Source organism: Dermacentor albipictus, chromosome 5 (genome assembly GCF_038994185.2).
Source record: "Dermacentor albipictus isolate Rhodes 1998 colony chromosome 5, USDA_Dalb.pri_finalv2, whole genome shotgun sequence".
Classification (NCBI taxonomy): Eukaryota; Metazoa; Arthropoda; class Arachnida; order Ixodida; family Ixodidae; genus Dermacentor; species Dermacentor albipictus.
In genome coordinates, this window is record NC_091825.1 from 95178779 (window position 1) to 95205365 (window position 26587).

General features: G+C 45.9%; 1 protein-coding gene across 1 annotated transcript in view; it reads right to left on the reverse strand.

The window, feature by feature from the left end:
- Positions 1-683: 683 nt before the first annotated feature.
- The window catches only part of LOC135918621 (uncharacterized), a 37399-nt gene continuing 11495 nt past the window's right edge, over positions 684-26587 (reverse strand). Inside the window, exons 3-12 of the mRNA XM_065452242.2 lie at positions 23406-23495; positions 22261-22344; positions 21916-21992; positions 19544-19677; positions 17671-17767; positions 15390-15500; positions 10511-10621; positions 7719-7853; positions 4522-4716; positions 684-2561 (exon numbers count right to left, since the gene is read on the reverse strand). Of these exons, the coding sequence (XP_065308314.1) occupies positions 2214-2561; positions 4522-4716; positions 7719-7853; positions 10511-10621; positions 15390-15500; positions 17671-17767; positions 19544-19677; positions 21916-21992; positions 22261-22344; positions 23406-23495 (1382 nt within the window). The 3' untranslated portion in view covers positions 684-2213. The remainder of the gene's footprint in view (positions 2562-4521; positions 4717-7718; positions 7854-10510; positions 10622-15389; positions 15501-17670; positions 17768-19543; positions 19678-21915; positions 21993-22260; positions 22345-23405; positions 23496-26587) is intronic.

The following is a 26587-nucleotide window of genomic DNA, read 5'->3' on the forward strand; positions in this document are numbered from 1 at the left end:
TGCACACAAGAATAATGCAGAATAAGGTTAGAACAGTCGACGTTGAAAGAATAAGGGTCTAATCTGCAAAACATTCGCCAGTAGATGTGTTTCCAGTCAATCGGTGTTACACTGCAGAAATCGAAAGCCAGGGGGAGAGAGTTGCGTTTTACAACAGTCTTTTTTAGCATTCAAGCATCCACGTGCACATTTCAGCTTTCACATAGCCGGAGCGAGGCGAAAGAAATAGGCAGGTTTGGATAAAGCGTACACGATGCTACGACTTCCGTCATGACATAGCCATACTTTACCCAATAGGTCCCCACAGGCTGTAGTAAAGCTATCGGCAATCTCATTCATTAGTTGCGCTGGTGAAACGGCTTCCTGGATATTTATAGCAGATCTCTATAGATGAGATAAAGGATGTGTAATATACAAGAATGACATGACAAAAAAATTATGGGGTTTTGTGTGCCAAAACTACTTTCCGATTACAAGGCATGCCGTAGTGGGAGACTCCGGAAATTTGGAACACCTGGGGTTCTTTAACGTGCACCTAAATCAAAGTACCACGAGTTTTTTCGCATTTCGCCCCCATTGAAATGCGGCCGCCGTGGCCGGGATACGATCCCGCGACCTCGTGCTTAGCAGCCAACACCATGGCCACTAAGCAGCCATAGCAGGTAATGACATGACACTAGCAATTCTGTTGATAAAAAGCTTTATTCATTCATTCCTTATAAATGCAAATTGTAGGTAAAAATACGACATCCCAATATAAAGCTCATTTGATAACAATTAGACGCAAGAAAGAACCACATAGGGCACTTCTGAGTTGAAGAGAAGATCTCTTTCCGACACAGCATTAATACATGATTTTACATATAATTATTCATGACAAAATTGCTTTAGTTGTAACGGTATTATGCAACGAATTCGGTGCAGAAGATCGCAAGGCTGCTCCAAATACAGAGTTCACTAACCTGAAATATGCAACGATGCTTTCCTAAACATGAGAGCACAGAATTTGAGCATACAACCACAGGGACACTTACAACCCCTGCATCGCTGCACATTTGCATAAAATGGTAAGATAACGTATTCCTAATGATTACACACTGGAAAGGCCAATTCTCCGTTTGCTGCTTCAAATTTAAACCACGTCGTGGACTGCAGTTATGCATATGAACTGATGTAAATCGAAACTAATGTACTGAACGTACAATTCCCACCACGCGACTTTACAAAAAATTTGGTTGTAATCATAGCAAGTGCAACACCCAGAAAGAGTTGACGAATATATTGCACTCTGAGCGATACTGAGGTCTTCAGGTAAACAGTAAGCGCCAAACTAAACGCTACATTTGTAGAGCATGCTTTTCAGAGAATAAACAAAAGTTTGTCCGTACGAAGCCAGGGCTGCCATCACAAACGAATAGCGAGAGTACAGCATTTGGGATCCTGCTGCAGTTGCTTGTGTCGTTAAAGCAATGCGGGGACGATGAGTTAAAATAATCAGCAACCATTTTCTATAGGTTTGTCAATTTAAAAGCAAGAGATAGTGAACAATGCAGATTAAAATGTGCTTTTCAGGTTAAAGGCTTTGAATTTTCACCGCAACGGTGTTCCCCCCAAAAAGAAATGCACGAAGAGAAAAGTCGTTCATCTTTCATCGTCTCCTATTTAACATCGCGAAAACAGGTATTAGGCAACTAAGGACCTTTCCAGAACCTTCAATATATCTCTGCAAGAATATTGCATTGCCCATATAGCCTCGAGGAGAGCAAATACAAAGTTCCATTGGACTACTTGCCCCTCCACAGAGATAATGTCCACTTGTCACAAAAAGAAAATGGCGATGCGTGCGGTCTGCAAAAACAAATTGTGGCCTGCTGAGAGCTCACGTTTTTGAGGGCTTATTTTTTTAAAAAATTTGCAGATGTGCATTCGGATGCATCAAATCACGCGTGGTTGTTTTCTTACTAAGCGCCTCAGCGCTGGACTTAAATGTACTTATCACCTATCTCAAACAAGTAGACGGGAGAGAGAGAGAAATGAACTAACTTGCAACGGGGTTCCACACGCAGAGCGCCTTATCGTGCTTTCATAAAACCATTCGGCTAGGGTGTCCTTGGGCAGCAGCCAATCAAAGACGATGATAAGCAAATGCATGCACGAATGCTTTAACTACACATCGGCAACACAGCACCTCAATTCGAGCAAAGGTCTGAGTGTCACTGTGGCTCTTTCTTGCCTCTCAGATGTCGTTCTAGAAAGTCTAAAAAGGATTGCATATTTTCGGTTACGGGCATGTCGGGCGGGCTGTCGTTTGGAAGCAGAAGCCTCTGCAGCACGTACAAGACTCGTTGGTAGGCTCTCGGGTACGCAAGGTCCATCATATAGTAGAGCGCCAGGCAGTATACCAGCACTCGCTCTATGCGGACGTCGGTGAGCGAGATAGCCCCTGTCGGGCTGCTGATATGAATCTCATACTCGGAGGGCCACGCGATGATATTTGGCGAGCCGTCTCCGCCGGTCGCCCCGCCTTCTTGCATTGGTTCTCTTGGTTTCTCTTGCTTCCGCTGCAAATAAATCGCGCAGCACAGCAGTTATTGGGTACGTGGACTCGCAAAGCAACCCAACTTTGTCAGATTAGATAAGGCCTAAATGTCACGCGGAGTTCCGACACCATACCTCAGCCGTGGCGATGCTTCTTCAGTAGAAATTTTTGCGCGACAGAAGATTACTGTGGCAATTTCTATTCTTTGTTCTCTTCTACTTCGACTGACAGGTTTGCTTATTCTCAATATGGTTCATTAGTGCGGTTCTTTTTATCACACATTCCTCAATACGCGTATTATACCTGTTTCACTTAGTATGTCTGCCAGATGACCGACTTGTACTTTTGGCGTTCTTGTATTTTACCCCCTTTTAGTGTAATGGTTTCTCTTACGTTTCCTTTCACCGGTTAATCCTTGGCTTACCTTGCTTTGTGGGTGCGTGCCATAAAGAATCATCATCAATAGCCTTTATTTTGAACTCTAAGCCTCAAGGCAGGTTTAAGTTTATCTGGCATGAACTTCACACATAACTGCAGGATTAGTAAATGTCAAAATATGGAGTGGAGAGGTGCACCATGCGGTTACAAACCACTCTCACTATTTGCCATCAGATTGAGACGTTTCGCAAGATTCGCTCTCCATGCGATGTGAGCATGGGCCTTACTCGGGAAGAATCATGAAAACACCATTCGAAGTTTCGAAAACAACTCATTTGGTTACAAGTCCACTATCTGCAACTACAGTAATAATTCATGTTTTCTGCAGTGCAACGTTCTTAGGGGCACGATGTCTATACTCCGCTGACATATGCTTCATAGAGGTTTTAATTGTTCATCAGTACCCACCAAGCCCATTTTCTTGCTTTAGTGAGCGTTTGGTATTTCGGTTGAACTAGAGGATGCGTTTTAATTGTTTCTTAACGCAGATAGCCTGTCATACATTTGACAGCAATGGTATGGACACCTGAGGAGCATTTCTGCCGTCGTCGTCACTGTGATGTTCCGTATAAAGCACAAGGGTGATAACACTGTCGCCGAGCGCCGTATGCTGTATGTGCAAATGAAAGCGTGCGAGGGTAAGACGATAGTGGCGGCTTAATATCGCGCGCGCGCAAGGGAGGATGGTGCGGCGGAAGCGCACCGTCTTCCGCCGCAAGGTACGGCGGAAGGTAGCGCGCAAGCGCGCAAGGTACGGGGCTAGGAGAGGGAGACGGAAGCGTTCTACTCTGGCTGCTGCTTCATGTGGCGCGGCCTCGCACGTATCCTGTATAGAAAGTGGTCTGTGATGAGTACAGTCTAGATGTGCCGATGGCTCAAAGCTTCGTACACGCTGTATTTTCGCAGCTTAGTTCGCGCGGAAGTGTGAGGCAGCGTAAAGGTAAGTGCGCTCGCTGCAGCTGCCGCGCTTCCTCACCCCGTCGTTTTGACAGCGGCTTTCCACGGTCATCGAGTGCGGTGCGATCATGTGTGCTTGTGCGCGCGTGGCACATTGCTTGTTTAGTTAGTAAGCGAACGTTTGCAAGTTGATATGGCCGATAAAACTACTATCCTTAATTAGTACATGCGCCTACGAATTTGCTATAGCAATGGATGCTTCGTCTTTCGGGCGAAACTGCGACTCTATGTTCGCACTGAGATTATAAAGTGCACAGCTGCATGCAGCCTTGCAACAATTCATCGTAACACCGCTAAGCTTATATGGCAAGCGTCGTCTAGGTTTCAAACAGTAACACTATTATGGAATAATAAACTACATCACATCGTACAGTGAGATGAAAGGTGGTAATCGATGTTCTGTTTTTATGAAGATACAAAGTGTCCGCGCATGCGAAACGCATTCTAGTTGTTTTGAGGTTCCCGTGCCTTAAAAAGGCAAACTAATTAGATATGCATGGTTTGGTTTAAGAGCGGAATCGAACAGCAGCTAGCTGTTTTCACGAAGCTCAGAGTTCTTAAGAACAACGGAAAGCATGTTGACAAACCTCAGTGATTAGTTGAGGGAAATCACCCTCTTCCAAGAACCGACAGAACTCCAGAACTGTGAGCTGTCGCTGCGGGATCGTTGAGCTGACCCTTGGGAATAGGACATTCTCCGAGAACGCTCTCACTGCATCAGCTATCTTCTCCTCCATGACGCTGATTTCGGAGCCAAATCGAAGTTCAGCTTCCTTGCAGAGCTACAGAAGAAATGATCAAAGAAATGAAGTTAAGAGGAAGCTTTAGCTCGGGCCCAACTCCGACGCGGCCTATTCAAATACATGTAAAAACGCAAAAACGTTTTTCTGAGATAACCCCTGGACCGATTTTAATGAAATTTGTTGCATTTGAGAGAGAAAGTTAAATTCTAGTGACTGTTGGAAGTGGAATTTTGATTTAGGGCTTGAATTTTGTTAAAAGGATTTTCAAAAATTCAGACGTTCGAAAAAAATAGAAGCACGAAGTTTACAAGCTAATAGCTCTACATCAAAAACAGATATCGCAATTGAGTAAACGGCATCCATTAGCCCATTCAAAGCGGACAAATTTGATATGTCATTTTACATCTTACGTGAATTCGTTACGTTGTTTACGAGGGTTCTGCAAAAGTTGTAATTACACATTACTACATTTTTTGAGGTTCATGTGTAACATATCAATTTTGTCCGCTTTAGACATGCTATCAGGTACAATTCACAGAATTGCGATATCATTTTTTCTTGCTGAGTTACGGAGTTGTAAACTTGATGGTTTCGTTTTCTGAAAATTTGCGATTTTTGCCAATTTTTTATAAAAATTTGACGACCTAAATCGAAAATTCGAAACCAACAGTCACTAGATTTTAAGATTTCCTTTTAAATGCAGCAAACCCGGTCAAATTTGGTGCAGTGGTTGCCGAGAAAAACGAATTTTCCTTTTACATGTATTTAGATAGGAGCACCCGAGCTAAAGCTTCCTCTTAATGGCGTGGTGAACGTTAGACGATGAACAGAGCAGACTGCCGCCAGAAAGACAGTGAATGCCGAACAATGATTAGCGTTTTTTTTTGTTTGTACAACATAAATTTCTATACTGATTTCGAGCGCTCTGCCAAATACGAGGTGCTAAACGACAGGAACTACTCATTCGCTACGCATTGGCTAATAGGTGGAACTGCGGTCACGATTTTCCTGACCGTGTTCGATGAGACTAGGGTCCAGAAGTGCACCGTTAACCAGCTAGTTTTTCAGAGTTGAGAACATCGCTTCGGCCGAGTTGTCAATAGCACCATTCGTGGCGTATGCTTCTGTGGCTGTAAACAACTGCTGGCGAACAGTGTAAGTGCAGACACGCCTTACGCGCGAAATAACCCCGATATTGTTAAAACATATGCTGGAAGGTCGCGCGAGACACGTGAGCATCAGCGATGCATTCTCAGTGCATGTGCGGAATAACCACATACACCGATAACGGCAGCAGGCCGTGCCATCTAGCCATCGATCATTCCATCAATCATTCCATTCCCCCCACCCACTAGTGGCCTGGGTAGGCCTCTAATTTAAGCGTGCTACCTTGCGCCCAGCCAGATGGAGCGCGTAAGACCCGGGCCAGTCGGGTGCGGAACACCGGATGGTGGTTTCCTCCGTACTAGCAGCGACTCAAAAGCAAGTTCCTCACCACGTGCACGCCAACCGGCTCCTGACGCTCACAAAGGAGCTCCTGGAAGGCTGCAGCTTCAAAGTGCAACTCGGACATAGCGTTCCTCAGAGGTTTACTTGAGCTCTTCGAGAATAGCGTACTGCAGGGCGCGGTGGTATGGTAACATGTTCGCGATGATCTAGCAGCTAGGCAAGCCAGCGTTTTTTTTGTTTTTGTTTTAGGGGCCACTACTTACAAACCACCACCACCACCACCACCAGCCTATTTCATGTCCACTGCAGGACGAAGGCCTCTCCCTGCGATCTCCAATCACCCCTGTCCTGCGCCAACCAATTCCAAGTAGCGCACGCGAATTTCCAGATTTCATCGCCCCATCTAGTCTTCTGCCGTCCTCGACTGCGCTTCCCTTCTCTCGGTACCCATCCTGTAACCCTAATTATGCATCGGTAAAATGCACCGATTATACACCTTCCTTTCCAATGATAATGGCGAGCTTTCAGTCAGGAGCTGACAATGTATGCATTATGCGATCCAACTCATTTTTATTCTTCCATGAATTTCCTTCTCATGATCAGGGTTCCCTGTTATTATTTGACCTACGTAAACGTACTCCTTCACAGACTAAGACTGACTGGTGATCCTGAACCCTTGTTCACTTGCCCGGCTATTCATCACCATCTTTGTCTTCTGCATAGTAATCTTCAACCCCACTCTTACACTCTCTGTTGAGGTCCTCAATCATTTCTTGTAACTCGTCTGCAGTGTTACTGAATAGAACGATGTCATCGGCAAACCGAAGGTTGCCGAGCTATTCGCCGTCGACCCTTACTCCTGAGCCTTCCCAGTTTAATAGGTTGAATACCTCTTCCAAGCAAGCAGTGAATAGCATTGGAGAGATTGTGTCTCCTTGTCTCACCCCTTTCTTCATAGGCCTCTTTCTACTTTTCTTGGGCAGAATTAAGGTAGGTGTGGAATCTCTGTAGATATTTTCAAAGATATTGACATAACAGGTCTGTATTCCTTGATTACGTAATGTCTTTATGACTGCTAGTATTTACTGAATCAAATAGCTTTTCGTAATCTATGAAAGCCATATAGAGAGGCTGATTGTACTCTGCGTATTTCTCGATTACCAGGTTAATGACATAGATGTGATCCATTGTAGAGTATCCCTCCCTATCTCGTCCCTTGGTTGGCTAAAGTCCGGTGTTGCCCTTATTCTATTTCAAGTTATATTTGCGAATATTTTATATAGAAGTGGGAGTAAGCTAATGGGCCTATAATTTTTCAGTTCAAATTTAGAACGAGACTGGCTTACTGCGTTTGGTTAGTTATTGGCCAGTTTGGCGATACACTTCTGCAATGCACGCCGATAGCAACTTTCGAAGCATATGGCTGGTTTGATGGAGACGAAGATTCAATAAGACGTCAAAACGTAATTGGCAATGAACTACAAAAAACAATTCATTCACTGAATCGCAAATGAAAAGGAATCATTGTCGGAAACAGGTTCTTATCAACACAATCTTGTTTCGCCAGCTGCGCACTAATAGTATACACTTACGATAGCTTCATGGAAGAAGAACTTTGGCAGGGAGCCGCAATAATACTTGAGTCGTTCTTCATAGGTGTTTTCGAGATGCTCCTTCATTCTTTCGATGTCCGACTGCGAGTTTTCGTCTAGTGTAGACCACAGGTTCTGGAACGCAGAAAAATAAACAAGAATATTACTTTTTTTTTTAGGAACTGTACTGCAAGTTGGGAAAATCAGTAGAAGAGGGAGAAATGAGATGAGAAAATCAGGGAAGCTAAAAAGAAAAGAGGCTTCTGGTTGTCTATCCTACACTTGGGGAAGGGTCAGATGGTAAAGAAATGCGGAAAGAGTGGAAAGAAAACACGCAATAAAAAAATTGACCGGTTGGGGACACCCTCGGAATATTGAAGTTTCTTAGTAGGCTACTCGAACGTAAACACTTCGATAGCGCCTTGACGGGATTTTGGTGTAGTATTGGGCACGGGGTTACTCCGGCGCAGCCTGCCGCCAGTGTCTGAATGACGTGTAAATGCGGTTCACGTGATGGGGGTGTCTGCATCATCGTATGCTTCATTTTTTTTTGTCGTACTGTCACGAAATTTCGGTTGCTTTTGAGTAGTTGTAGGCACGCACATCTGTTCTTTATTTTTATTTTAAGGCATTACGTACACGCTGTTCTAGAACACCCAGCGTTTCTTCGAGCTGATGTGTGCAGATCTTGCTCTACGTACTATCGCAGAAATAGAAAGAATAAATTTACGACTGATCGCTCAATGGTCGATGGATCTCCATGGCAAATATTATAGCGCACATATACCGAAATAAAAAGTTACATTAGCAAGAGAAGCTGCTGAATACATTACGCGAGGCAAGGACGACTAATGCAGCTAGTCACGTATGCACGTGGCACAGCGACATATCTCGTAAATTGACAGCCTTTATTGGTTTAAACACGTGAACTTTTTGACCCCGTTCAGGCTGCCGAAGTAATGCGGCCACTTTAGTTTCGCATAGACGAGGTCTCGTCGCTGCGTTCGAAACGAATAGCCCGACCAAAAAAATGAACAAATTCCAGTCTTGGCAGGATGTATTCCGTGATGAGCGTAATCCAAAGGATTTAGGAGGGTTCGAAACCAAATCTTGAAAGCGCAGCTCTTATGGCCCCTTCTTGCGGCGAGCATCAGCGGTGACGGCCTAACCGAGCTAACGAGCACAACAGCGAAAGATGAAAGAGCGAACGCGGAGCGGCAGATGAAAGACGCGAGCCGCGAATGGCGGGAGCCAATGAGAGCGGCCCCCTCCAGTGACGTGCGCGCGCGAAATTGGTTTCGTGAAACATGAAATAAATCGTACTCGTATGCGGTTTACCCGACCGCTCGACGCGTACTGGTATCTGGTCTCAGCCGGACCGCTCGCTTCGTACTGTCGTCTACTCGCGTCAGCTCTCGCTTGTTTGGTTTGTTTTCTTTGGTCCTATTCGCGCTTGTTTCGATTGTCATGGTTTGAGAGTGTTTTTTTTAATCTGATTGTACGCACGACGCAAATTGTGTAATACTTTCTGAAGGCCAAGCGGCAGCAGCGACGACACTGGAACATTCCGCGAGGAGTGTACAAAAAGCCGACGCGCTTGATCCGCACATGCTATTTTCGACGATTTCCGACTGTGCTGCATGTCTCAAATTTTTTTACCTCAATATATTGCGAAATCAAAACACGCATACAGCGTCGTTCAAATTTCGCAATACGGATTATCTTAATCGTGGGTGAATTTTTTGCCTGATCTAATATGGCAGTCAGTAATATTCAGCGATAATGGGTAATGTTTACTAACCATCGAAATTTAAAAAAAAAACCGTAAATTGTGGGACAAGATCGTCGTGGCAAATCGATGTCACGTGATCCCACATTTGACGCAAAAACGATGGCAGCGCGACGGCGCTTCTAGCAGCATTCCAGGATTGCCTGCTCCGCAAGCAGCCAATCGTGGAGACAGGCGCCAAAGCATACTTCGGTCAAAGCGGTCGCGAGTCCCTGCCTGTGCTAAAATGTTAATTAGTTCATTTGCGGCTGCAGTCGTCCCAACCAGCGGTGTTCATCTAAAAAGGAGCGTCGGAAAATCTAGTTCAAGTCTAGACGGTTTTATTTTTACCCAAGAGCAATAAGAAAGGAAAGAATCAAGCAAGGCCATAGCACACACACAAAAAAATAGTTTGTGGAAGTTCGTAACTGCGAGTTGAATATTGGTAAGGCTTGTTTTATCTCTACCGCGTGATGTTAACTCGACGGCCCTACGAGATGCCTGTACGCGTCTTGAACAATCTTAGGTAAGATGCGCAATCGCGTTCTTTCCAATTTAAATGCATGTGCTAGCGGCGAAATAAGTGTCTTGTGTCGGGCGCAGCGCTCTCGCTTTTTCTTTGCTTGATGCCATCGTTAATTAAATTATGGGGTTTTACGTGCCAAAACCACTTTCTGATTATGAGGCACGCCGTAGTGGAGGACTTCGGAAATTTCGACCACCTGGGGTTCTTTAACGCGCACCTAAATCTAAGTACGCGGGTGTTTTCGCATTTCGCCCCCATCGAAATGCGGCCGCCGTGGCCGGGATTCGATCCCGCGACCTCGTGCTCAGCAGCCTAACACCACAGCCACTGATCAACCACGGCGGGTTTGATGCCATCGTCTCTTGCACAACGTTCAAGACAAATACTTGCGCCTTGAACGCAAAGGAAACTGCTTGACGGGAATCAACAACTGGAAACATTCACAAAAGTCCATTCATATGTGCATCGCCTGGAACGGAGGCCATTTACTTAACCAACCTGAAGCATGCGATACTCTGGGCTTTCGTCAGCGGAGCGAAGATTAACAGCGATCTTCCTTTTTTGAGAGTTCTTCCGGGTTTTCTTCACCGAGCGATTTCTTTCGACATTCTGCAACAAAAAGAGAAGAATTACTTGCACTTATTCACATTAAATGCTGGGGGTTCCGGTACTCCGGGTAGCTTGAGGCCGTCACTCAAAAACGTAGGCGCCCACTGGGCCAGCGGTACAATGTCATCGTTCGATCCCCCTGCTGAATGACTCGCAATATTCAGTTTGATTTGCTCCAACTCTAAGAATTTCTTAGGCAAGCGATAATTTGGGGCATTGTACGGATATTTTAAAACACTTATGGTCTTAGCTGTAAGCGGAAGTTCTTGTTCCCCACTTGGAGTGCACTGAACTCGGCGCGTGCAGACGCCTAGCACAGCGATTGTTTTCTTTTTTCAAATCTCGAATTTTCATTTAAACTAGAACATTCATTTAAACTCAGCCACTCCAGGACCGTTCTCATATGAAAAACGCATGAGGTGCCCGTTTTTCTTGACGCGCTCCCATCATTTTTTGGCAAGAAAGTATATCAAGCCACGATCCTGAAGTAGCAGTTCATCCTTCCAGACAGGGCTAACATATCCGCTAGGGTGATTGACCGTACATCTATAATTCGATACTAATAATGAAAGCAGATGAGTGGTCTCCCCTCCTACCCTCCCCGTAAAAAAAATAAAAGCGTGACTCATTCTACAAATAATCCTTAAGGTCTTAGAAACAGCCCATTAAGAAATGTGACTACAGCAAAAATCTGCAAGTGCGGCGAGGAATAAGCCAGCTCAGCGCACAAGCGGGTAGTTTGGGAGAGAGATTACGATTTAACTGGCCTTCCGCACAAAGTACCGCCTCGCCATCAATATTCATCGCCATCAGTAGGCCTATATTCATATCTTCATTGTAATGTATAGTCACAAGTTTGGAAATCCTTGGCATTGTCCGCTAGCAGCAATGTAGCGTCCGCATAGGTCAGGCCAGGCACCTTCTCTCGCAGCTTTGGTCCATTGCGGATGTAAGGTAGATCAAAACCTAATTCGCTGCTTTCCTGTCGCTTTTCATGCCCTGAATATAATGAATGAACAATGGAGACAGGACACCCTTGCCTCAGTCATCCATGAATTTACACAAATGTATTGCCTTTCCGGACTTCCTACACGGTTTCTACTCGGTTGTCTATATACCTCCCTAAACAGCTGCACAAAATCGTTGTCTGTGACCTCGTGCTCGGGAAGATTCCATAGGAATTCCCTTTCTACGTTGTCTAAGCTGGCTTAGCATCTAGAAATACTGTCCTCGAAAGTCTATTTTGAGCTATTGAAATCTCTGCACTGCGTTAGTACAATGATACACTCCCAGCGTCTGCTTGGTCTGAACCCATTACGTAGTTGCCGCCGCACATCTCTTTTCTCCACCTCCAGAGCTTTGATGTTGTCACACGTATCACCGATGTTACTGTAACTGGCCTGCACGAGCTGGACTTAACCTTATCACCTTTGCAAACAAGGTTCGTGCTGCTTCCATGTCACCTAAACGGAATTTTCTTCGTTTTAATAAATTGCTCCATGACATTAGTAAGAAGTGCTTTGCTCTTTGGAGCCAGCTGTTTGATTAGCTGTATTAGGATTTTATCAAGTTTGCAGCCGTGTTATTGAAGCCATTTCTTTACCCTTTTTTCCCCAGTAAGAGCTTTCAACGGCGAGCGTTGATCTCTCAAGCTTCTGCGTTGCTGGATCTACTCAAGTGTGAATTATATGCGCTCTCTTTCTTGCAAGTGATCCCTAATAACATCTCATGTACTGCAGTGCGTCGTCTCCTTCGAAGACCTTACCGTCTCGATCTCTTATAGCCGTTTGCGAATTTTAAGTTGGAGCTCCGGGTGCTCTTACATCATTGCAGAATAGTCTTGGCGCACTTTTATCTTTTTTGCGAATGTCATGCACCAAACATTCACTTGATTGTTTTGTCGCACTCGGTCACTCTTTACCATTTCATTCTCCCAGCACCTGTTCCATCTATGCAATACCTATTCTACATGTAATTCCAACTTCATAGCTTAACAATGATCCCTAGACATCTGCTTACGATCTTCTATATAGCCTGCTTTATTTCCTTGTTCCACCACTTACGCAATTGTCTCTTTCCACTCCAACCACTCTTTTTTGCAGTGCCTATCTTATTTCCTGCTTCATGTCATCTACGAGTTCCTTGTAATCCCAGACTGCTGTAAGAATGGCCACCTTCTTTGCGGTGCATTGTGCTTTTGCTGCTACTTGCTTGCATTTAGTTTTCAGTGTTCTGCTGCTATTGCTTGCTGCCTTGCATTGGTGTCTCCCCAGAAGGTCACGCGCTTATGGCTGTCTGTTCCTGCTCACGTATCGCCATTTGGTCTAGACGTTCGTAAGCCGGTTGCGGGACTAAGGTGGAGTCGATACTGGACTCCCTATTTGCGCATGCCACGTTACCTGCCCACAATATTTATTTTCCCTGTCAACGACTACAAGGTTCTGTTCCACGCACAGATCCAGCACTAAAGAACCACTGCGATAAGTAAACCTCTCTAGGTCTTCAATGCGCGCAGTGCGCACTCATATCGCCTATTAAGATCACCTGGCCTGACTTTCTGAACTCATAGTTATCATTCGCGATAATCGACCAACTATATTTTGATCGCGGCTGTCACTACCTGCCCATAGTCAAGCTACTGCCATGCACGTCTTTTGGGGATGTGCACTTTGCGCCTGTTCCTGCGCTGAGCGTCGGCGTTGCTGGCGTAACCGCGAACGAACGAGCACAGCGAAAGACGAGAGCAAACGCGGCACGCAACGGGGCGTGAAAAATAGGGAGAGGGCAACGATGCGCGAGGAGGAAAGCGGAGGAGGAGTGCGCAGCAGAACCACGAGGCGGAAGGCGGAGGAGGTTATGGCGAAAGCGTGAGAAGAAAAGCGTACTGCGGCGACGATGGCTACGACATGGCGGCGCCATAGTAGCGGGCGTCGTCTGGAAAGCATGTCGGCGGCGGCTTCCGAGAATTGCGCCCGCACGTCACCCACGTGCTGCCACTCGCGATCTCCCGTTTAGTGAGGCAGTCGCGGCACACCTTGCTCCGTTTGCAACGTGCCCACGCGACCGATCTGTTTGTCCACGTCAGCCAATATATTGCGAGAAGAAAACACTTCGATTTCGCCTTAAGGAGTATTGTAATCGTCGGCGATTTTTTTTTTTGCTCTTCCCATGTGCAGAGAATTCATAAATGTTCCTTGCATGTCTCCTGCCTGTTGAGCAAAATGAGAACAAGGTTTGTGCAGCATCTCTTTTTCTCGTGTATTATCTCGGTGTTTCTTCTATTGCGAGCAGCACTCCATTGTACCGACATAGGTTGTCAATTCACTCACTCAGTTTGGTGTTAAAGTTTCTTGATGAAATTATATAACGTAAACTAGCTATATAAATTTACTGCCAACTGTACGATAACGCAAATTTCAGACAGTCGCTGATGCCTTGAATTCTGGCGTTTTACGCGCCAAAACCATGGTTTGATTATGAAGCACGCCGTAGAGTGGGAGTCCGGATTAATTTTCACCACCAGGGGATCGTTTTGCCCCAATTGCACGGAATACGGGCGTTCTTGCATTTCGCCCCCATCGAAATGTGGCAGCCGCGTTTGGCCACCTCGTGCTTGGCAGTGCAACACCACAGCCACTATACGCCACCGGGCCGGGCCAGATACTGATGCCAAAATGTCGGGCACCCACTGCTCCGGTGCATCTGGTTTTATAACACGCTTCACGCGCGCAAATAGTTACACGTTCTTGCCCCAGACATTTTACTACAAATTTAGGAAGAGGCAACTCTGGTGGCTAATATCTTGGGGGAGGTGCAACAAGCATGGCTTAATACGATAACCGCGAGAGGTACACGGATTTGCCAAAACTTCGTCTTTTTGGCTTCAAACGACTTCGCACGTATATAATTTCTAACAAAATAAAACTGCGTTTGAAGTGCAAGAACTCGCAATGATGATGCATGCGCAGAGAGACCCATTGGCTTATGTCTGGACAACTACGACTGTTTAAAAAACTGAGAAAGATAAAAATTCTGAAAAATATGCCCATAAGGACGTCTAAGGCCAAAGGCAGAAAGATGTATACCATAAAAATCGTAACAAAATCGCAGCGCCATACTTTCCGGTAATAATAGTCTATGAAACATGAGGGGAAATTGCCGCTGTTTCCTATCATTCCGATAACTCCATAAAATTAAGGGGTTTTACGTGCAAAAAACATTTTCTGATTATGAGGCATGCCTTAGTGGGGGACTCCGGAAATTTTAACCACCTGGGGTTCTTTAACGTGCACCTAAATCTAAGTACACAGATGTCTTACATTTCGCCCCCATCGAAATGCGGCAGCCGTGGCGGGGATTCGATCCCGCGACCTCGTGCTCAGCAGCCCAACCGATAGTTCCATGGGCTCTCCGCATATGCATTAGGGAATCAATATGGATTCCATAGAAATTCCGTCCGCTTCACATAATCGTACGGAAAGCATGGAGTTATTGGAGTGCATACGCAACCTTACAGTACGGCGTTACAGCAATCAATCAACTGCGTGCAAAAAGGACAGAGCGTGGCTGAAGTGGCAGTAACAAGTGCTGCGTCGTTTGTCTTTCGTTGAATTGCGTCATCGTTTTCTTGCACCTTGTTTATATCGAGCACCTTTTCTTTCACCCACGACTGAAAGAACTGCTTCGCGGCAACATCAAATAGAAAAGCAGTCAAACGCACATTCTTTACCCCTCACCACGAAATGAAAGGCGATACGTTTAAACCAACCTGAAGCTTGTCGTCCTTGCTTGTGCTCCCGGAGCTACGTCTCGCTGGCGTAGTGCTCTTTTTTTCCGAGTCCTTCCGTGTTCTTTCGTCTGGAGCGATTTCTCCAATATTCTGCAAGACAAATGAAAATCGCCGACCATTAGCGATTTTAAATGCCAGATAATCCAGGTTCATGTATCTACCTTCTGGCGAGCATTCGAAACGGTAAGTGCCCTGTCGCAAACTAAGACGGTGCGCCGAGCACGAGCGGCGGCCACTGTTTGCGCAGTTTAAAGCCCCTTAAACTTCGTAAAGTAGTGCCACGCTTTGAAGAATGCCGCCTCCTCCTCGCGCGCTCTGGCCGACGCCGACGCCGCGTCGCTATTGGCCTAATAGCATCACGTGGACCCTCGCGCCATGTATCAGCGCCATTTTTGCTCGAGAAGTGGCTACGGAGTGGCGAGGAGCACATGTTGGCGCCGTTGCTATGCTCGAGCAGTGTAGGCGGCGCCGCGGTCGAGGAGGGAGCGTGAAAGAGAGGAGAAACGAGGAGGAGTGAAGGCGGAGGAGGAGAGTGTCGCTACTTTACGAAGTTTAAGGGGCTTTAGCGCAGTTGCTCGCAAGGCGACGAACGAGTCGGACGTCCGGGTCGGGGTCCAATCCCGTCGTTGTTAAGCTACACTTAAAGCAGTGTCGTTTCAAGCGGCGGCCCCTGCCGCGTTGCGCTCTCGCGTTGCCCTGCCAAAGCTGCACATCCCGAGCTTTTCTAGGGAGCGGCGCGACTGGCGGGTCTTTTGGGACCAGTGTCCAGGGCACGCATTCTGGGCAATGACTCGCTATCGGAGATAGAATTTAAATGTCCACTGACGCACCTGTCCGGGTCAGCAAAGGCGGCAATTCAGGGTGTCCGCCTCGCTGAGGGAAACTGCGAACGCGACTGGCCGCTGGAGGCACTTTGCGCGTACTCGCGGGCTTCTTTCACGCTCGAAAAAGAAAACGCTTATGTAGCATGTATTCACCAGCACAAAGCTGCAGCGGGAGTCTTTCCGCGTTGCTATGCAATTTTGTCATTGACGCACTTAATGTAATTGTAATATTTGAGAAGTTGCATAACTATTTACCACTAATTATGTAATCAGGCAGAATGCAGAAAATATGCGTATTACCCGAGCGACGGCAAACAACATTACCTTGGTTCTATCGAGCAACGTAGCATTTGCATATTTTAAAATCTTAGTAGATAGTAGTTTGGACACGTTGCATAAGCTTGCGCAATGTGTCAGTAAGACAGCGCCCCGTTACCCGATGTAATATTTGCCACAAGACATGGACCCTGCACTCCAATAACAATAACACACCAGCCGGTGATTTTCTTGCTTCTCGCTCGAAGAACTTTTCCTTCGCCCCCGAGCTGGCATAGAGGGGCTGTTATCGGACAATAATAAGCCCGCACGTGAAATAACAGAACCTCATAGCGTAGTATGTAAGCTCGGAATATACAGCTTGATCATGTAAAGCATTTATGTTTCTTTGTCTGCCGGTACGAGTAGTAAGAGCTATGTCTGTGTTTTTCGCTTGGAATAAAAGCTTTCACAGGTGTCACGAAATAAACAGTTCAAAGTTCGAAGCCAAAATGACTTCCGCTTCTTGTTGGTATCGTTCCCTTCACGCATTCCGAGTTGTGCTAACTGAACACAGATAAAAGTCAACGCTACACCTACTCGCCCGAACCGCCACTTTCGTAGACGGCGCTGTTTACAGACGCGTTGCAGCAATAAATCATCTGCACGCAAGAAAGCGGGCACAACGAGGCTCGTATCGTAACGATACAACCCCAAAAAGTACGCGTAACACACCACATGAAGTTATTTTAACTCGAGTCGGACGATTCCAGTAATGCTGGTGTAACAATATCACGAATCTACTATTTGCAACGGGCGCCCAGAAGTAAATGTCGCGGCCATCTTTTAAATACTTTTAAAACCACGTGAAATGCTGTTCCTCCTATAAGTTCCTCCTATAAGTTCCTCCTATAAGTTCCTCCTATAAGTTCCTCCTATAAGTTCCTCCTATAAGTTCCTCCTATAAGTTCCTCCTATATATCTCTCGTGAATATCGTAATACATTGCCAGATCGAAATCGTAAATGTAAACCTTTTGAGAGAATAGACGAGAGTTCCTGCCTTCAATAAAGACCGGGGTGCTGCGCTTGTATCGGTATCGGCAACCGTTTGTCAAAGTACACTACACTACTTGTGTTGCCAACTTTTGTACACGACAGGTTGTTTTTCCTTTTTTTTTACCTGAATCCACTCAAACAGAGGACAATTGACGGCGAGGGCTGTGCGTAGTGAGTTGCGCATCCCCGCACGCTCGCTCTCTTCGTCGGTTTGCCTCATACTAGAAGAGATAACAAAAAAACCACTGGATTAATAAAGGTCATTTTAATTTAAACCAATACAAAGGCATATCGTAAAACTCTAACATAATATGTAATGTACTTGGTTGCCCCGTTAGCATGCGCAAAGCTTGAAGTGAAAGAAAAAAAAGTGCCTTTTACGCGAAAGAACCCGATTTTGTGTTTTCAGTAAGGTTAAGAAGCCGATAGTTTCTGTTGTGTTTTCTTTTACTCAATGGATCGAGACAATATTTTTATTCTATACACATTTAAGGTAGCCGTGACTGTTTGCGTGAAGGAGTACGTTTACCGAGGTCAACTAATCTCAGGGAACCCTGACCATGAGAAGGAAATTCACAGAAGAATAAAAACGGGTTGGATCGCATACGGCAGAAATTGTGAGCTCCTGACTGGGAGCTTACCGTTATCATTGAAAAGGAAAGTATACAATCAGTTCATTTTACCGGTGCTGACACATGGGGCAGAGACTTCGAGACTGAGAAAGAAGCTCGAGAAGAAGTTAAGAATCGCGCAAAGAGCGATGGAACGAAGAATTCTAGGCATAACTTTAAAAGACAGAAAGAGTGTGGTTTAGATCAGAGAGCAAATGGTATAGACGATATTCTAATAAACATCAAGAGGAAAAAATGGCGCTGGGCAGGTCATATAATGCGCAGATTAGATATCTATTGGACCATTAGGCTGATAATGGGTACCAAGAGAAGGGAAGCGCTGTAAAGGGGGGCAGAAAACGAGGTGGTGCGACGAAATGAGTAAATTTGCGGGTGCTACTCGGAATCTGTTAGCGCAGGACAGAGGTAAGTGGAGATCGCAGGGAGGGGCCTTCGCCCTGCAGTGGACATAAATAGGCTGATGATGATGACTGTGCTATGTTTCAGAACAGGCATAAAGATATCACTACCGTTTAACAGCGGCGCGCTAAATTATGGACGACTTTCTGTCGGTGCACAAAAAAAATTCGAAACTTTTTTCCCTGTCTTTTTTTTAAAATAACGGTGGGAACTTCTGGTTTGCGGCTCCTAGCAATGATGCTCACATGCTTGCGCTTCGGTGTCCGCGAAAAATTACAGAAATCGAAATACAATCAGTTCATTTTACCGGTGCTGACACATGGGGCAGAGACTTCGAGACTGAGAAAGAAGCTCGAGAAGAAGTTAAGAATCGCGCAAAGAGCGATGGAACGAAGAATTCTAGGCATAACTTTAAAAGACAGAAAGAGTGTGGTTTAGATCAGAGAGCAAATGGTATAGACGATATTCTAATAAACATCAAGAGGAAAAAATGGCGCTGGGCAGGTCATATAATGCGCAGATTAGATATCTATTGGACCATTAGGCTGATAATGGGTACCAAGAGAAGGGAAGCGCTGTAAAGGGGGGCAGAAAACGAGGTGGTGCGACGAAATGAGTAAATTTGCGGGTGCTACTCGGAATCTGTTAGCGCAGGACAGAGGTAAGTGGAGATCGCAGGGAGGGGCCTTCGCCCTGCAGTGGACATAAATAGGCTGATGATGATGACTGTGCTATGTTTCAGAACAGGCATAAAGATATCACTACCGTTTAACAGCGGCGCGCTAAATTATGGACGACTTTCTGTCGGTGCACAAAAAAAATTCGAAACTTTTTTCCCTGTCTTTTTTTTAAAATAACGGTGGGAACTTCTGGTTTGCGGCTCCTAGCAATGATGCTCACATGCTTGCGCTTCGGTGTCCGCGAAAAATTACAGAAATCGAAATGAACGGCAGAAAATGAACTTACATGAACTTTTCCATTTCAATGCGCATTCCAAGACACTTCCTTTGTAGGGTCCTGCTGGTTACATATCTGCTATTTATGTCGGAAACACATTTTGACAACTCACTTATCTCCTTAGCCGCGGATTCGTAGATTTTCTGAGAAGAAAAAAAAAAAGAAACATCTTAGTACAAGACAGGACGTACAAGAGAATCAAAAGCCTATCCTGCGCAAATACATACGACTTAAATCAATTCAGGCAAATATTTTTACTAAATACGTGACACTATGCTTACGTAGAAAGCCCGTTTTAACATAGAGATTACAGGAAGTTGGGTCTCTACGCTGCATCATGGCATCTCAAGAAAAAAAAGAAGGGAGAGAAAAGTGTATTCGAGGGGGGCGGATTATTCTGGATACCATCTATTCACGTGTGAAGGAAATGAAGCTATCCCGTGCTAAAGAAAAGTCTATCCACGTGTGTCAAACCGCTTCGTATTTTGTGCAAGTGCTACCACGCCACACACCCAGCGCGACATTAGAGGCACAAGGCGTGGACTCAGCAGCGCAGGCAAATGTTAGCACCCGAAGTGCCCCGGTACTGATCCTGCAAAAGTGGAAAGGAGGTAAAGTGTGTGTCGCATTAGCGGAGAGAGAAAAGAGTGACGTGGAAGATCGCCGCGCAAAATAATTCAGTAAGGAGAGAGACTACAGCTATAGGAGAAGCGCTTATCCGGACCGTGACTGAAACGTCGAAACTAATGCTTGTTCTTGCCTTTCAACGTGCATGTACCTGCGCTTCTGCAATATATTATATGCATATATCTCCGCACAGGTTCAAATCCTGTCGACTGCCCGATGGCCAGTGAAATTTAAGCGGAATTCCCGCATGGACATATAAGCAACATCGCATTCGTACCACGTCGCTGTTCATGCAGAAAGCACCCGCCGATATCCTCAAAGCTCGTGAAGCCGTCTAATAATTAAAGTCCCGAAGCCTGTCCGGGACGGAACGCGCGTACACCGTCTACGAATCCTGCACGTCAAAAAGCAGACGCTCACGCTTAACAACAGAGGCGATGAACACATGTGTCAACAAAAATCGGTGAAGCTCCGATTCTATGCCACTCCAGCTACCGGCGTGAAATAGCCACATCCAGTATGGTACGCTTCCCCACACACCAGCTTTCCTATTCTGAAAGATATTTACCGGTTTAGTACGCATATAGCAGTGAGCATGATACATTTCGCGAAACACATCGAGAAAAGCAAGCACGTACGCCTGATCGCCGTGCTTCTCTTAGAAAACACGAAGACTACAGCTGCCCAATTAGAACGCTCGCGAAAAACTAGCCTACCAGCCCACGAAACAACGATATAACAGAAGCGATAGCCGAGTGCACAGTATCTGCCGTCTGGAACGCGCAAAGCACGCAGAAGCACACGGCCCGTTTCACAACGTAGTGTCAAACGCCGCGCGCATCTTGTTTTAAGACAGCCCTCGTCTGCTAGCTGCTTGCGCAAGCAGAAGTCTGCCGACAGCTCCGAGAGTGAGCGGACATTCCGCGACTTCCGGCCCGTGAAAAACGAACGCGATTCTGGCAGCTCTCGGACTAATGGTCGGAGCTTCCGAAGCTGTTTGAGAAAATCGGATGCGGTACAGCAGTACCAAGCAGTGCGGAACCTTCAGGGGCTGATAATCGAAGAGGCGCAAAGCTTTTATCAAACAAGAATGAAAGACTCCCTTAAACCAATTCTCACAGTACGTGTGATCCGCAGACTCTTTCCTGCGTCTTTTCTGTGCGCGCCAATAGCTATGAATATCTACAAACTTGTCGATTTGTCTACCCTTTGTCTGTCAGGAAGCCCTAATCAGTAGTGCAGGCTATGTATTCGAGTGAGGTTACGAAATTCTGCTTAAAGTGACGCTGAAGAGAAGCGCTGAGGCACTTTACATCCATAAAGTGTTCTTGAAAAGCTCGACTCGAGCTGTTTCGCGGCAATAGGCTTATTACTAGATGAAAGAGTGTCGGTAAAATTTTTTATTTTGGAATTTCGCGCCCACATCGTAGGGCGGGTATGTCAACGTTAAGTCAGGACACGGTTTGCGAATTATATTTATTGCATTTTGGCCATCGTCTTTCACTAAAGTTCTGGTAACTTCGTAACTACAAACATCGGCCCATCAAATTAAATACAGGCCCCCAATTACCGATTAGTCTAGCCACATAAAAAACAGGTCGTTTAGGGGCCGGTAGGTGCCCAATTGTCACTTACGGACGCGCTAAAAACACGCGCCACAATAGTCGCGAGTATCTGTTGCATGCTGGAATGCATATAGATGCATGCTGGAATTTTTTTCTTTTTTTTTTTGCTGCAGATGAGTGATTACTGACCTGAGCTTCCGCAAGAGAAGAGTCGCTTTCCTCACATTCCATGGCGAAGACGTCAGCGGGATTTTCATTTGACGGCCCTGTGGTAAAAAAAAAGACAATTCTAGGCCATACATAATTTTGTTAATCTGTTGTGGATAAACACGCCCAGAGCGACAGCGAGTTATAGACGCACACGATAAAGCGGAAATGATCGGCCACAAAACATTATTACTAGAACGCAGCTTCCCTTACGGTAACTGTGGAGCAATCATTATTTTGAGAAGTTCTTCGAATTTAAAAGTGCGTGACTCAAGTCATTTTTTTTGTAGTTATTGTCCCCAAAATGACGTGTCATCCGTTCTGTACCTGGGTGGCTTTCAACGTCACACATTTCTTCATCTGTAGGGGTGTCATCAGGGAAGTCTTGAACCTCTGACCCCGGTATGTTCCCTGCAATAGGCATTTCAGAACCTACCTTCAGATGCAAGTTTTTAAACCTTATCTTCCGCATAATTTCTGAACCATGTAGCTGAGAAGTGGCCTAGGAAAAGGCATATACTCTGTTGCTATCCTAGATATCATTCGGTGAAAGGTAGCGGTTATGTTAGACATTTTCAAAGTGATTGATCGAGCTGCAAAGCTCAACCTGGTTCCGCTTGCCACAAATGACGTTCAAAATGTGAATTACCTGTCCTAGTCTGGACAAAGTCCCTGGTTTACTCACTAGACATGCTAGGATATCTACGAAAATATAACTGATAAGTAAGTATATGCAAGCACTTGCATTTTAGACAAGCAGATCAAGTTTGATGATAATTTAACTCCGCAGAACACGAAACTGTTGTGGCTCGCAGAAACAAAAGCCCCAGAATTTATCTGGACTACAAATTTGTCTTTAGTGAGGAGGGAAAGATTTTCATCCGTGAAGAACAAGCCGCGCGTATTACATATATCACGTGTGAAGACGGCGTCGTCCAAAAATATATTAAAATCGGAGAAACTATCGCTGCGGAATGTTCTAAATATGCCTTCTTTTTCCGTCGAGTCATTCAGTAAATTGCAAAATTTATTTTTTTATTTACTGAAAACCTGTTGCCTAATGCATGGAGCGTATAAAATAAAAATGGAGAAAATGAGGCAGAAATACAGAGCCTCAACTTCGACTTTATCGCCTTTAGAGAAGCATCGTTTCGATCAGATGAAGATACGTCTCACAAGGTCGCACAGACATATCACAGCACAGGCAAAATAGAAAAGCAGGTGTATCATTGTATGTAGTGGAAAGGTGGCATTTTGACATAACCAAACACACTTACGCGTTTTCAGTTCAGGTGTCCAAATTCCTTGTAGCTATGAACAAACTATCTCAGTGGAACACTATACTGACACTCCTTAACTGTCACATCTCTTGGACATGAATTATAAATTGAAATCATGAATCGAGACCAAGCTATCTGCAACAAAGGTTAGGACAAATGTCAATACGCTTTCATGGTCGAGCTTTCACATACGTTGCGAACAGGCGGGCTGCGACGCTTCATCGGTAATGGAAACCGCTGCAACCTTTGCCTCAGCCGCACCGTTGGCCCATGGTACGCTGTCTGCAAGAAGCATTGAGGCGCAAACATTCAAGACACGGCTGTTTCGAGTCCCGATTCCTGCATACCTTCTGAAGAACCAGATAGTAAAGTTTCATAGGGAGGGGAATAAGGCAACATTCCTTTCATTTCAGCATGGTAGGCCGATTGAACGCTTTCTGCAAAGTTATTTCATCAAAATACTTAAGACATGCGAACTTTTGAAATGTAGCCCCATCGTACTGTTTGAATAGCCAGGCTCAGATGCTTCCAGAGGAGTGTAATCCCCTGGAATTTCTTCCATGGCAGTATTTTCAATTCATGATATGCCATGTGCACAGAGACTTTGGCAGATATGTTAACATGAGAAAGATTCTCGACTCTAGTTCCACGCATTCTGCGAGCCAGGCTGTGAAACTTCCTGTAAGGTATAATCTACTGGAATTTCTTCCATGAGAATGTCACCCATTTGTGATCAGACGTCTACAACGAGAAGTTGGCACAAATTTCAAGATTTGACAATTTACTTTACGCAGAGAGAGAGAATGAAGAGGAAAGGCAGGGAGGTTAACCGGATATGAGTATCCGGTTTGCTACCCTACACTGGGGATGGGGGATAGGGGTTATAAAGATGACAGAGAGGAAAACGCTAAAAAAAAAACGAAAAAAATACACGCACACATGGAGGTAGACACACAAAAGGCGTTCCAGTTAAAGTCGTTCACACAGGCCGGTAGAACGCAAAAAGCGCAATAGCGCTTGCACGGCCTTCTGTGACGGTAGGTCGTTTCGATGTTGCAGAATTCTTTTTTCGGATAGCGGTTGGTTGTCCAGTTGGTCAAGTTCCTGGCTGAGGCATGCCCTCTGTGGACTGTACTGCGGGCAGGTGCACAAAATATGGCCAATTGATTCATCATGGCCACAGTGGTCACAGGTTGGGCTGTCGGTCATCCCTATGCGGAATGCATAGGCTTTCGTAAAGGCAACGCCCAACCAAAGTCGATATAGAAGCGTGGCGTCTCTACGGAGAAGCTGTGATGGCGCTCGAAGACTTAGTGTTGGATCAAGTGAGTACAGTCGCGTGTTTCTTAAATGTGGCTCATTCCATTGCGACGCGGTGCACTGCCGAGCAAGTAGGCGGAGCTTCCGTGCTGCGTCAGTTCTAGAAAGAGGAATTGGGACGTGGCGCTCCTCAGTATGGGCTGAGCGAGCAGCGTGATCCGCCCGTTCATTGCCGATAATCCCGCAGTGACTTGGAAGCCACTGAAAAGTGATCTCATGGCCTGCTTCACTTATATGTTCCAACGTCTCTGTAATATGGAATATTAGTTGTTCGTGTGGTCCGCGTCGTAAAGGTGACAGTAGAGACTGCAGTGCCGCCTTCGAATCGCAGAATATTGTCCATTTATGTGGTGGTTCATCACCAATTTGATCAAGGGCAGTAAAGAGCGCTGCGAGCTCTGCTGCCGTCGATGTTGTCGCGTGGGTCGTCTTAAATTTAATTGTTGTAGCTTTCGCTGGTATGACGATTGCCGCCGCGGAGCTACTTGGAAGGACAGATCCATCAGTGTAAATATGCGTAGAATCACGGTAGTTCTCGTACAAATGTAGTAGCGTGAGCTGTCTAAGGGCTGGCGATGATAGATCAGCTTTTCTAGAGATACCAGGTATTGTGAGGTTGATTTTTGGCTGAGCGAGGCACCATGGAGGAATCGAAGGTCTCGCAGCCGGGGTGAAACAAGCTGGCAATGATTCATCATATGCCGTTATCGTCCGGCTGAAAGGTGTGTGTGGTCTGTCCGCTGTTAGGGAGGCCAAGTGGTGACGAGGAGTCCTGGTCAGATGCCTTATATGGGTCCTGAGTACTTCAATTTCAATGTGGGTCCTGACAAGGTGATCTCCAGCGATTGCTATCGTAGCCACTGTTGAAGCACTCTTAGGCTGGCCTAGACAGATCCGGAGCACTTGACCCTGAAGACTTTGTATTGTGCGTAGATTTGTTTTACCTGTGTTGATCATTGCTGGCAAGCTGTATCGCAGAAATCCTAGGAAAAGCACCCTGTACAGTTGCAACATCGCACTTGGCGACATTCCCCAGGTCTTGCCAGCGAAAAACTTGAGGAGGTGACAGATGCCCGTCAACCGTTTTTTCATGTATGATACGTGTGGGCTCCGTGACAAGCCCCTGTCAATTATGACACCTAGGAACTTGTACGATCGGACCCATCGTATTATTTGGCCATTTATCATTACACTGTAGTTGGCCATGGGTTTGCGCGTAAATGGCACTAGTGCGCATTTCTCTGAGGAAATTTCCAGGCCTCGATTACGAAGGTAGAGAACAGTTTGTGTGGCGGCTCTCTGAATTCTCGCTCGCAACTGTAGGCGTGTTACTGCAGACGTCCATATGCAGATGTCATCGGCGTACATTGATAGCCTGACAGTAGTTGGCACGTGCTCAAGGAGAGCAATTAGTGTTAGATTAAATAACACAGGGCTAAGTACACCGCCCTGGGGAACGCCGCGGTAGCTGTAATGTAGAGAAGTATGGCCTTCTTCGGTGCTTACAAAAAAGGATCGCATGGATAAATAACTCCGTATCCATTTAAACATCCGACCACCCACTCCTACCTCTGCGAGAGCAGAGAGGACGGCTTCATGCGTAACGTTGTCATACGCCCCTTTAACGTCGAGGAATAAAGAAGCGCAGAGACGCTTACGGCATTTCTCATGTTGAACGTAGGTGACCAGGTCGACGACGTTATCGATCGATGATCGACCGCGTCGGAAGCCCGCCATGGCATCTGGATAGGTGTTGTGGTATTCCAAGTACCACTCCAGGCGTCCTAGGACCATCCTCTCCATTACTTTGCCCACGCAGCTCGCCAACGCGATCGGGCGATATGATGAGAGTTCCAACGGCGACTTGCCAGGCTTCAGCAGTGGAACAAGGCGACTTGTCTTCCAGGTTGTTGGTAGTGTGCCATCTGTCCAAGATTCATTGTACACCTCAAGAAGAAGTCCTCTCGCTCGCTCCCCCAGGTGACACAGAGCTCGGTAGGAAATTCCGTCAGGTCCTGGCGCTGATGTGCGGCTACACAAAGCTAATGCTGCCT